At 32.0% G+C, this 13,678-nt stretch overlaps 1 protein-coding gene across 1 annotated transcript; it reads right to left on the bottom strand.

Annotated features, from left to right (window-relative positions):
- Positions 1–2,510: 2,510 nt before the first annotated feature.
- On the bottom strand, positions 2,511–5,484 carry LOC139890504 (rac-like GTP-binding protein ARAC7). Its single transcript, XM_071873379.1, has 8 exons — positions 5,243–5,484; positions 4,766–4,853; positions 4,506–4,615; positions 3,499–3,562; positions 3,340–3,404; positions 3,181–3,246; positions 2,973–3,079; positions 2,511–2,725 (listed from the first exon to the last, which is right to left on the bottom strand). The coding sequence occupies exons 1-8, from the start codon at positions 5,339–5,341 to the stop codon at positions 2,695–2,697; spliced, it is 630 nt and encodes a 209-aa protein (XP_071729480.1). The 5' UTR covers positions 5,342–5,484; the 3' UTR covers positions 2,511–2,694.
- Between the last annotated feature and the right edge of the window lie 8,194 nt (positions 5,485–13,678).

Here is a 13,678-nt window from a genome sequence, read left to right as displayed (position 1 = left end):
CGCCACCTGTCAAAATTTAACAACCAATCAAACTTTACACACTTCAATGATTTAAGCAAAAAATAATTCTAATGATAACCACCGGACTAGACGACGAACCGAGGAATTGGTGATTGGTTTCAAAACATCAAAATTTGTGCGTGTTCCTTTAACCTTTATTAAGTTTCAAAATATAGAAATTTAATCAGACACTCTGATACCTCGGCCGCCGTACACCATGATTTGAGCATTTGTCATTTTCTGCCAAGATGAATGTGGATGAAGCATAGGCCACCACATTATGGAACAAATTTATTCATTATAGCGTATAACGTCTATGAATCAATATTTTTCCGACACGATTGACGATCTTGTAAGTCAAAACATTAGATGAACCATCACCAACCAAATTTCCCGAGGAGAGGGCTATTTTACCACGATCTTCAAGATCTTAAAAAAACCTTTCACGTCGGATTTGCGCCCTGACACCAATGAGCAATCTTTGTGGTAGTCTATTTGATCATCTTTAAACGCATTTTGGATCGAATCTTCAACACATACGTGGTCACTATCTACGTGCAAACGATAAGAACACGACTCTTCTTTCGTCTTTTTTTTTTCTCCCCGTCTTATCAACCTCTTTAACCGTATCATCTTCAAACCCAACTTCCTTCAAGTTTGCCTTGTTTAATTTTTCCCAATCCCGACAAAATCCATTACATAATACATCAGTATAATCACAAAACAATCTACCACCTCGACCGACGTTTGACGGAACACACTTCCTGCGGCCCAGCTGAAACCGTAGGATTTCTGGCCCGTGTACTTGGCCCGTTAACAGGCCCAGCAGAAACAGGAGTTCCGGCCCGAGTAATGGAGGTGTCGTGGGATCGTCAAATGCTGGTTTGAATGAGCTTTTGACATTTTTTTTTATTTTTTTTGTTACTCTGACACCACCTAATCGAGTAACTCTCTCAGAAAAGTATTTAGGGAGTAGGCTAACATTTTCTGACTCCGAGTTTGACCTTGACTCTCTGACTCCACTTATTTTTTCTTTCAGTTGACCACAATTGTACGCCACGTGAATATCGTATCTTTATTTCTCTGACAAATATATATCGGTCTGATTCCATTAGGGAAAATTATAAGTTTGGACCCTTAACTTTATAATAATTTGCACACATAAATTTACAACTCTGTTACATGATTGTTTGACCATTACCAAATACTGATCATGTCACAAATCTTGAGGATTTTTATATTCAAACATTAATCTTAAACTAGTCCGGACCGGCCCGCGCGTTGTGGCTGGGGCTTTCGGCCTGCGTATTCATATTTAACGTAACGTTGTGTATTTACAGAGTAGAACAAGGCTCATGTATTAAGCGCGGTTTTAGATGTCGTTGTGTTAAGCGTTTTTTAAAAAGTATCCGTTTAGAAGTAGTTAGTTTTGTTTTATTCAATAAATTTTTTCGAGTGTAACGGGGCTGTCGGAAAAATTTAACTCCCGGCGAGCAGAAAGATACGGGTTGTCGTTGTGTTTAGCGTTTTTTAAAAAGTTTCCGTTTCGAAAGTGGTTAGTTTCATTTTGTTCATAAAATTATTTCGAGTCTGACGCTGCCGTCGAAAAAATTTAATTCGTGGCGAGCGGGAAGATACGGGTTGTCGTTGTATTAGCGTTTTTTAAAAAATTGTCCGTTTCGCGTATAGTTAGTCTCGTTGGGTTGGTTAGATTTTTCGTAATTGAACGGTGGTCTCGAAAAAATTTAACTCGCACCGAGCGAGAAGATAGGGTCCGTTATATATTCGGGTGGAATTAGTTTCTTTTATTTTAATTAAATTATATATTTACACTTTTAACCCCTGAAAAAATGTAAACTTGAAGGGTCGTTGTGTAAATATACGCAAAGTTGAGGGACCGTTTGTGTGAACACAAAGTTAAAACTACATCCCAATATAACTAAAACTACACAAGCTCCCATCACATTTAGTAGTATATAAGGGTTTAACCCCTGAGAAAGTGTAAACTTGAGGGGTCATTGTGTAAATATACACAAAGTTGAGGGACTGTTTGTAGTGTGAACACAAAGTCAAAACTACATCCCAATATAACTAAAACTACACAGACTCCCATCACATTTAGTATATAAAGGGAAAATGTAAATTTGAAGGGTCGTTGTATAAATATACGCAAAGTTGAGGGACCGTTTGTGTGAACACAAAGTTAAAACTACATCCCAATATAACTAAAACTACACAAGCTCCCATCACATTTAGTATATAAGGGTTTAACCCCTGAGAAAGTGTAAACTTGAGGGGTCGTTGTGTAAATATACGCAAAGTTAAGAGTCCGTTTGTAGTGTGAACACAAAGTCAAAACTACATCCCAATATAACTAAAACTACATACACTCCCATCGCATTTAGTATATAAAGGGTTAATAATTAATTAATAATTTGACACACATGATAGTAAAAAAGTTCATCTCACATGAGATGTAAACTAAACAACTCTAACTTAGAAATACACCATCACAATGACATTCATACAAAATACAAAACAGCAGCAGCAGCAAAAAACACCCTACATGATCATTAGACTATATCAACTGCGCCTAACAACATTCACATACAACTAAAGCTTGAAAATAAAACTGAAAAACAACAATCGGATAGTCAACAAACGGACATCAAAAGCTTCGAGACATAGCAATCCTTACGCTGCACAACCACCACACATAATGCCCCTGTTATCGCCAAACAAAAGTTTGTCAATGGTATAATTTCCAATTCATAAAGTACAATCTTTAATGCCTAAAGGCTAAGATTTAAGACTTTAAGTCATTATATGGTTCCAACTTCTATTCTAGATCAAACAATAGTTTTTTTATCTTCAACATTTTCAGTTCATGGAGTTTGATATATAAAAATGAAACTGTTGAATGTGATTATGTAAAAGAAGGAATGAAAGTTGTAAAGTAATACTGTACTTACACAATCGAGCACCCTGAACTTTTACGCCTTTTTTGCCTCACCACCTCTTTACGCCTAGGAGGTTGAAGGACGACCTTGATGGCCGTATCAAATACCGCTTTCACATTCTAAATAATTTTATCAAAATCAGAAATAAATAAAGTGTGAAGTAGGCATGATAAACAAAATTAAATTTAAAACTAAGAGTTCTTTGTTCCATATAGTTTACCTGTTGAGTTTTCGAGCTGCATTCAATATAAGCAGATGCACCGATTTGTTTCCTTAGTTCCTCGCCCTAACAAGTATCAAATGTTGAATAAATAAACTATCTTTTAGTTTTTACATAGCATATCAAAATTAAAATCTCAAAAGATTGTTGATTTAGTACCTGGGCAGAAGTAATAACATTAGAACCCATATGATCAGCATAATATCCGTTGTCGTTGCGAAGGTCTGGAATCAAAATAGAGGAAAACAGGTTAACGTTCATATTCAATAAATCTTGATCCACTGTTCTACTGGAATATTTATAGATAGTGATCCACACCTAATTTTGTTCCAACGAGTACTACGGGGACATTTGGAGCGAATCTTCGAAGTTCCGGCATCCACTGTACAAAAAAAAAGGTCAAAATTGACTTAACTTGAAATGAAGTTATAATTTGTCCAATTTTCCTGATAATTGTAGTGAATCTTCTTTCTCAACAATTGATAAACCAAAATTAATTACTAATCCATCTAGCTTTGGAAAAGTCAAGATCAGGTCTAGTTTTGGAAACATTGAGTTGTAGCTGGGCTGCAACATTGCACTCAATGTTATCTATGAAGTATCCACCGATGTCACCTTTCGCTTAGTGCGGGGGCAGCGGGGAGGGGGGTTTTACCGGCCATGCCCTTGGATTGGTCCGAGTTTCCTCCAGGGTAGTAGTTGGGGCGGGTTATGCAATTACGGTACAGGAGATGAACGCGTGGGTGGTTTAGTCACCTGGTGATCCCAAACTGATGTCCAAAAAAAAAGTCTAGTTTTGGAAGTTAAAAAAGTAGTAGATAAATAGCATTCGAGTTGATTATGATTCAATCAACTACTACAACATAAAAGGATACGTAGTCGAAATTGGCTTACGTTCTTACTGATTACCTAAGTTACAAAATATATGTTCACTTAAAAATGTCAAATTGAGTGTTATTTGACAAGAGAAGTAACAACTTTCAACTTGATTATGGTTATTTTTTGTTCAAGATTTATGAAATTACTATAACATAAAAAATGTAGTTGGAAAGTTTGGCACTTTTTTCTCTACTGTAACTCATATACTATCATATTTGAAGTTTACAGCTCTTGATCAATCCATATAACTCTAAAAAAAGTCAAAATCAACTCTAACACTGAAATAAGGCTGTGAATAAAAAGATTTCAACTACAAAATCAAGATACCTAAAAAGGGTTGATAGTGAAAGCTTAATTCATTTCAAATTCAAATAAGTCAGCTTTATGGTCATTAAAGAAAGATTTGAAAATTTAGAAAAAGAAGAGAGCACTAAAGATTATTGTACCTTTTTAAGGACATTTTCATAGCTTGCCCTACTGATTAAAGAGAAAGCTAACACAAATATATCTGCACCTCTGTAACTCAGTGGCCTTAATCTGCTATAATCTTCCTGACCTTCAATTCACCAAAAAGACTATTGTCACACATATGGCCCAAGTTATTGCAAATTTGCAGATAAAAATGAAACAGGTGTTGAAATGGAGTATTAAGTAGCTAAACACTGTAAAACATGAAATCATAAAGATTTAATTTTTGATCAATTACCAGCAGTATCCCATAATCCCAAGTTAACAATGTTTCCATCAACTGCTACATTAGCACTGAAATTGTCAAAAACTGTTGGAATATAATCCTGTCAAAACAGAATTAAAAAGATTCAATCTTTGTTACAAAATCTTACAATTGACATAAACTTGCAAGTTATTAACATCTAAGATTAAACCCACAATATGTTTAGCACAAACAACGAAGACAATAATGCTATAAAGACTTGTACTTTGCGAAGTGGAAGTTGTAAAAAAGGTCAAATTAACATCTAAATTATCTAATGATCAGTTAAACATTGCTAAGAACATAAAACCCACAAATTATAACTAGCAAAAACAGAGATATAGATGCTCTAATTGCATGTACTTTCTGTATTGGAAGTTGTAAAAGAAGGTATAAGCATCTACCACTACAGATTATGTATGTATGTATGTATGTATGTATGTATGTATGTATGTATGTATGCATACTTACAGTGGGAAATTTGTTACTAGTATAACAAATGAGCATACAAGTTTTGCCAACAGCTCCATCACCAACAGTAACACATTTTATGAACTTTGAAACACTCATTCTTGTGTTCTTCAAATTAAGCTACTTGTTTTGCAAAATATATATATAAATGACAAATAAAGCCTAAAAAGTGTGTTTGAAGAACAAGAGTACAGAAGAAGTCTTGTGTAGAAGAAGACAATGGTGTTGTTTTATTAGTATATTGCCATTTGAGGGGCACCTTGTTTCAAGATGGTAGTACTATTTTTCCAAGAAAAAAAAAAACATTTATTATAGTACCTCGTGGAAGTAAGTGTGTTTGTGTTAAAATATTGTTCGCTACCAAAAACCTGTCAATTAGAAATCAATCTGTTTGTGTGGGGTTTGAGGTAGGGGTGTTAATTATAATCGAATCTGAATCCGGAAAATCCGATCCGAAAATATCCGAAAATATCCGAAAAATCGGATATCCGGATTTTCGGATATCCGAAAATCGGATATCCGATTTTTCGGATTCGAGTTTCGGATAGAGCTTTTCAAAATATTCGGATAATCGGATATCCGATATCCGAAAATATATATTACTAATAAATGATATTTGTATATTTGTAATATATTATTGTAGGATAGGACTGGATAAGGCCCAAGTCCCAAAAGGTGAAAAGAAGCGTACAATTTGTATTTACATTTCCACTTATAATTTAGAAAACCCTAGATCTAGGTAACCAACTACGGAGTACTTTCTTTCTCTCTGACTAGAAGCCGATTTCATCTTCTATTCTCATCAGTCATCGCATCTTCATCTCTTCATCTAATAATCTCGTCTCAAATAAATCGTAATAATGTCTGACCTCATGAGACTTAAGCTTCCGAAGGTGCAACTCTGAATCATCAACTTTGATTTTACTCTTACAGTCCGAGCTGCACTGTAGTCCAACACCAAATTGAGTTTTAATTATATCTTTTAAATCACGACCACTACTGTATACTTTATTTTAATGGACTATTGGATATTTGGTACATAATCTATTGTGTTCTGTTATTGCTTATAGTGTTGTATAATAAGTTCATGTACATATTTATCAATTTTCTTGGTAGAATCGTTTTCTATTAGTTCTCCATTTTGTGTTTGTCATTTGTTTTTTTTTTTTTTTACAATTTTTATATATTTAATATAGATTTCGGATATTTTGATTATCCAGAATCCGAATCCGAAATTTCAGATATCCGAATTTCGGATATCCGAAATTTCGGATTCGGATTTCGGATGACCAAAATCACTATCCGAATTTTCGGATATCCGAAATTCGGATATCCGAATTTTCGGATATCCGGTTTTGAACACCCCTAGTTTGAGGTTCACGTTATGGGTTCAAGCATGAATATATTAATTATTAATTAATCTGTCTAAAAAAAGAGCTCCAGATTAACTCTAGGTGCGTTTTCTCTAGATCTATTCAGAGATTAAATCCGATTCGTCTGTCCCCTCGAAACGATTTAAGGATTAGGGTCCTGCAATGAAATTAAGGTTTTCTCAAAATGCGTGAGTGCATGACAAATGAGAGTATTCGACAAAAAAAAAACACTATTTCTTGTTTAAATTTATACTCGTAGTAAATAGTAATCACTAGTTGTGGAGCCCTCGCTTCGCGCCGGGGGCTCCGTTTTGAATGCGAGTTAAAAAAAAAGTCTTTCTTTTTGTAGATCTATTTTGTAAAAAAAAATAAAAAATTCGACATCTAACATTGAAGGGTTGTTCCTTTTGTGAAAGTTGCTTCTTTTAGCGTTAAAGTTAGTTGATCTATTTTGTAAAAAAAAATATTTTTCGACATCTTTTGGTAGCATTGAAGGGATGTTCCTTTTAAGAAAGTTGCTTCTTTTATCGTTGGAGACAAAAAAAAAATGTAGCACAGTAGTGGCCTATGTGGGTCCTACTGTTTGAGCGCAGTGTAGAAGCCGGTAAAGCGTGGTCGATGTTTTTGGTGTTAGTGATGGGATAAGTAATAATTTATAATTTAGGTATAAAGTAGGAGGTTCGATTTGTATTTTAATGAAAGTTAGGGGGTTGGTTTGTAAAAAATAAAAAATTGAATAGTACTATTCATAACAAATAAGACAAATTTTGTCTATTAGTTATATTGGTAATATTGACAAAAAAAAGTCAATAGTTGATGAGCGCATATCTTAATATTTAAAAAAAAGAAAAAACTTAGACTGAACATGAATCTTTTGTAAAAAAAAAAAAAAAAAAAAAAAAAAAAACTAGTACAAAACAAAACAAAGACAAACAAACAAGACGGAAAACAAAATCGAGAACACAACCCTAGCAAAGTAGGAAGTGAAACAAACGCAAAGCCCCAGACAAACTAAAAACCAAAGCTACAACCAGGAATGGCAATGGACGTTCCATCCATGAATATTCATCCGATCCGATCCATTGATAATGGATATAGATGAACTTAATGGATAAATAATGAATACGGATATAAATATGGATGATCGAAAAAAATTTTGAATCGGATATGAATGACAATTTTTATCATCCATGAACATATTCATTATCACCCGAGATCTATACATACATATATACGTACTAAAATATATGCATATACATATACATATAACTTATAAATTCTAAAGTTATTAACAAAGATAAGTTTCGTAAAAGTTACAATAATTTAATTGTTACTTATAATATTAAACGTTACACATTTAAATTGGTTTAAACTAATATTTATTTATATTGTCACATATTTTATTCAATTAAAGTCATACTCGGCGACAAATTACAATTAAAACATGTGTAATAAATAAAAACATAAAGATTACACATTTTCATTTATTATAATCTATATTTAATCTCCAAAATCGTCGTTAGATTAATATTTTAGTGAATATTCAATAGATATTTATAACCCGCTTAATGTATTGGATATGAATATGGATGGATGAAATAAAAGTAAACGATTATGAATACGGATATGGATAAACAAAAATTAAATGGATATGAACGTAGATATAGAATCACCTGATCCATATTCAATCTATTGTCATCCCTAGCTACAACGAGAAGCAAGCAACTCATAAAGTTACAAATTAAAGAATAAAATAATCACAATCGAGCAAAAAAAAAAAAAAGATTTAAATGTAGCTACCCAACAAAGCACATATCCTGATAGCAATAAGAAATACACTCATTTAATAACTTCATGGACCACCGTGCTTCTAGTTGAGTGGTATCCTTATTCATTGTGTTTGGGGATAGGGTTGAGGTCATGAGTTCGAGTCTTGCTCAGCTCACTCTCTTAATTAATCTTCCTGAAATATGGAGCTCTAAATTGACTTTGAAGGGGATTTTCTCCTGGATCCATTCAAGATTCAAACCTGGTCCGTCTGCCCCTCGTGATGGTTTAAGGATCGGGATCCTGCAATAAGATTGAGTTTTCCTCCCAAAAGTGCGTGCGTACGTGACAAATCAACGATTGCGAATGTGGTTAAGTCCACTCGAGTGATGCCGAAAAGTTGTCTTTCAAAATAATAATAATAACTTCAAGATAACTTTTATATTAGAGAATGATCTATATACAGTATACTATCGAAAATTGCTAATCTATAGCAATTCATGCTTATGTGATGATAATGAACATGCATGTAACAGTACGTATATGTATGTATACGTATATGCGATATGTATATGATGATGGAGAACATAATAGTAGTAAGAATGATGCAGATTAAGATGATACGGCCCATTTTGGCAGAGACATCGACACCGGATCATCCGCGAATTATTAAAAACCCGGCAAGGTGCCGAATACAAGGTAAGTCATATAAGACGCAAACAAGTGTAAGAAGGATTGGTTAGAAAGTGTGAGTTGAGAGTATATGCTTATGTGTGTGTTTTCAAGATGTGATGATGAGGGTGTAAATGAAGGCTTGACAAGGGTTAGCTTAGATTCCAAGTCACGGAGAGTAGTTATACTACTAATTCTAGATACAAATTGCATCTACAAAATTAGTCTTAACACTATCATATTCTATATTCTATTCGTACATTATTGATTATAGTTTACAATGTTTATCATATAATACTTTAAAATATACTAGTGAAATGACCCGTAGAATTACGAGTTTATTTAGAAGAAACAGTTTAATGATATGTTTTAGGTATTAAGTGAATGTAAATGATAAAGTCATTTAGTTTAATGACTCGTTGAACCACGGATTCCGACTAAGAAAGTTGTCGTTGTTTTTACAAGATATACTTAACTTGGTCAAAATAAATGAATTACATTCATTCTTTTTACAAGATGTACTTAAGTTGGTCAAAGTAAATGAAGTACATTCATTCTCCCACCACTCTCTTTCAAGTTTCATCACAATTATTATTTTCTTTATCATAAAAACCTACATTAAAACCTTTTATTGAGATACATATTTCGCATACATATATAACGTAATTATCCGGTAGAGAGAACTCATATTTGAATAATATAATAATATTAATAGAAATTATAGATAATAATAATAATTATTATTATAATTATAATAAAAAATAGTATAATAAAATTTGGTTAAAAATTGAGTATAATAATAATTATTAGTAATAACAAATGTCTATTGAATTTTTAAAAAAATTTAAATTATTATATGAATGTTATACAATATGCTTCAAAGTTTGTACATGTGTTGTAACGACCCTGGATTTTCCAACTTATATTATTAATATTTATTATTAATACTTGCGTTTTGATAAATGTATTCTTATACATTTTTCTTGTCACCGTAATTGACTTTCCATGTCCTGAGTCGTCTTTTCGACACGTGCTTTTCACGAATAATATTTCGAATATTATTTACGTTCATAATTATATATTATTAATTATTTCTAATTAACTAATGTAACTAGTTAATTACTTGGGCTTTTACTAATTTGTTGCATACTTATACATGGGCTTATGTTATTGGACTTGGGCTATCAAGGCCCACCCTACACCACTTAATGGACTATTTAGTGAGCCCATCATTATGCTAGTGATTTATTAAGGATAAACAAGATTAATTAGTTAAGTGTTGGAGACAAAGATGTTTCAAGCATGCATGCACCACTTTCCCATGTATTTGACTTGTACTCCTTCCTAGCATACACCACCCTCCCACACATGAAAGCACAAAGTTGACTACCCTAATTGGAGCCCCAAAACCGATGGTTTGGGCATGGGAGGGAGATCAATTTTTTTTTTTTTGTTACATATATGCTAGTTTGAAACCCCATTTCACACACATCTTTCTTAGACTACTTTCTCTCTAACTTGTAAGTAATATATTTTTTTTCTTTCTTCTTCCTTCCTTTGAATTCGCGAAGTATCATCATAAATTCACTAGTTTGTTGTTTGTTGTTAAAGATCAAACTTTCTAGTTTGTATCTTCATGAATCTTGCTTCTTCCATCCTTTGTTTGATGAGGAAACAAGAACAAGGATCTAAGCTTGTTAGCTTATGGTTCTACACTTGAAATATTATAAAGATCTAAAGTTCATAAGCTTTAAGATCTTACTTGTGTTCATGTTTTGGAAACTTAAGGTTTATTGTCTTAAGATCCAAGCCTTGACTTGAATCTCCTTAAGTATGAAACAAACATGAACTTGTTACTTGTAACTTTAGTTTATTTCTTCATTTTATTTATTTATTTCGTGATTGTATAATATTGGTCAAGTATTACTAGTTAAACTTGATCTCATTTTTCTTGAAACTAAAGTTTAAACTTTGTAAGTTCAAGAACATGGAAGTTAAACTTTCTAGTTATAACTTTATACACTTATGTTGGATCTAAGTTTCTATAGCTTATGGTCTTCCAATTTTATCTAAAACAAAATCTTATAAGCTTATATACATTCTACAAAATTTAAAAATCTAAGTTTCATAACTTATGATTTTATTAAAGTGAAGATCCAAGTTCTATAACTTAGGGTTTAACTTAAGAATACTAGATCTAGACTTTCTAGTCTAGGATCTTCAAGATCTAACTAAGATCTAAGTTCTACAACTTAAGATCTTGTTTATTTAGTTTACATTCAAGTTTATAGCTTAATATTACTATTAGAACTCATGTATGTGTCGGATCTAAGATCTTGATGTAACTTTGGTTCATCAACCTTCTTACAATCCTTAAATGAGTTGTGCTATTTATCTTAGACATACACTAGTGTCATGATGGTCAAAACTTGTTTAAGGTGATGCAAACACATCAACGAGTTGTACACTTGAAGTTACAAATGAGAACCGTGATGAACATCAAGCACCAAGAACCCACCGGAGCACTTTGCTTACTGTTTTTGAGGTCTGATCATTCACCTGGCTACTGGAAAAGTTGATTTCCAGATTTTTCGGTTCGAGTAGATGACTTTTTATTTAGGACTCGTCTTAATCCAATTTACGGTTTAGGATTTATAGCCTTCCGAAAGTCACTACACCTTTGTAACGTTGAGCTGAAATTTCTGACATACTCGCACTTAAACCATCGCCACGGTCAAACTAAGACGAGTTTGGTTCTGAAAATTGGTCAGTGGTTGGAGGACTCATATACGGATTCATAGCCACTGACTACGCGTCTTTTCGATTATTATAGAGGTCGTAGCAGCTGAACGAAGTCAGCCTTTGTTTCGATTTCTATTCTTGATTGAAAACTTACTTTACTTTTTACTTATGTTGTTGAATGATGATGATACTTAAGACCTAATTTACATACTTTTAAACCTCTGGGAACGATTTACTGACTTAGTAACTTTTGACTTAGGTTGATGTGACGACCCGAAAATTTCCGACTAAATTTAAACTTAATCTTTATATGATTTCGACACGATAAGCAAAGTCTACAATGTTGAGTCTCAACAATTTCGAACTGTTTTCATATATGCAATTACCCTTTAACCATTTCCAACGATTCACGAACAATTATTGTAAATAAGTATGAGTATATACTTATTTATAAATATAAGTATAAGTATATATATTAATTTAAAAAAAAAAGATTCTAATGATTTACTAAATTTATTAGTTATAAATTTTCATTTTTTTATCATTATTATTACTAGTATAATATTATTTGATGTTATTATTAATATTATTATTAATATTAGTATCTCTATTATTAGTAATATTAATAAATTAACAGTACTTTATTTAAACATATTATAATTATAAACTGTAATACTAAGGAGTAATAATTTAGATATAAATCAGATTTGTTAGATATATATATCAAATAACGTATAAAAGCAGATTCTGATTTGATTTTTAATCACTTTCGGCTGTAGTGATTTTTGTTTTGATCTAAAAAAAATTGTTAGATGTTGTTATCAAGTGTACGATTATGTTATTGATCACTATCACCTTTTTTTTTCTTCATTCATATCTGCTCCATTCTTCTGTCTAATCACACACTTATAAAACAAAATAAATCGATCAGTATATGTTAGAAGGAAAGTCGTTCGAATTTTTCTCTTTCACTATCAATATAAATTATAACAACCATTAGTTGATTTTATCAGATCAATTAATCAAAAAAAAAATTTAAAAACTATTCGGTTCCTCTGTTGAGTTACTCCAAAACCAAAAGCTCGATTTCAAATGAAAATTTCAAATCTGTAAATGTAGAAGTATTAGGATTCATCTATCTAAACTAACTGTAAAATCTCAGCCCTCAATTCGTTCAAACGAATTCTAATTTCGGAGTCAAAGTTTAATTTCGAAAAGTCAAACAAATCGTTCTTTGCGAAATTCGAGTTTATTTTGATGTTTCAAGTTAAATTGAGGGTTGATAAAGTTTCTAGAGTTGATGTAAAATCTATTTCATGAAGAAAGTTTTGTCAATAACGTTCTAAAAAAATGAAATCAATATTTTTTTCTTTAAAGAGTCACGACAGCAGCAGCACTCTTGTTCCTTCATATGTTTTTTTTTTCTTTCTTTGATTAATCCAGTTATCACAATTAATTGTTTCTGTGCCGAATAATAAGTCCTAAAAATTAATTTTGTAATTTTCATTAAGATTAAAACGAGTTTGGGTCGACTTGAATTAATGAAGGAGACGAAGAGCATGTAAATACAAACGGGTTATAAGTTTGTCAATGGGTTATAAAACAGGGGGTTATAAAACAGAAAAACTGTTATGGGTCGATGGTTAAGGGAGTTTTTGTTTGAGCGAGGGGTCTCGAGTTCGAGCCCGGCTTGGTGCAATCTTTTTAAAAACTGACTTCTAAGGTAGTTTTTATACTTTTAAAAATTATTATTATTATTATTATTATTTTTATTATTATTATTATTATTATTATTATTATTATTAATTATTATTATTATTATTATTAATACAAATTATTATTGATATTATGATGATAATGGTTATTATTTTCTAACATTTGG

Source organism: Rutidosis leptorrhynchoides, chromosome 2 (genome assembly GCF_046630445.1).
Source record: "Rutidosis leptorrhynchoides isolate AG116_Rl617_1_P2 chromosome 2, CSIRO_AGI_Rlap_v1, whole genome shotgun sequence".
Taxonomy (NCBI): Eukaryota; Viridiplantae; Streptophyta; class Magnoliopsida; order Asterales; family Asteraceae; genus Rutidosis; species Rutidosis leptorrhynchoides.
This window is presented reverse-complemented; position numbering and strand designations above follow the sequence as displayed.

What these genes read in the sequence shown, in the direction of transcription:
- LOC139890504 (XM_071873379.1), bottom strand. Translation starts at nt 5,341, where the DNA reads ATGAGTGTTTCAAAGTTCATAAAATGTGTTACTGTTGGTGATGGAGCT. An exon ending in ATGTTATTACTTCTGCCCAG is followed by an intron (nt 3,247 to 3,339) that starts GTACTAAATCAA and finishes GATACTTGTTAG; the next exon opens with GGCGAGGAACTAAGGAAACA. An exon ending in AGTTCAGGGTGCTCGATTGT is followed by an intron (nt 2,726 to 2,972) that starts GTAAGTACAGTA and finishes TGGCGATAACAG; the next exon opens with GGGCATTATGTGTGGTGGTT.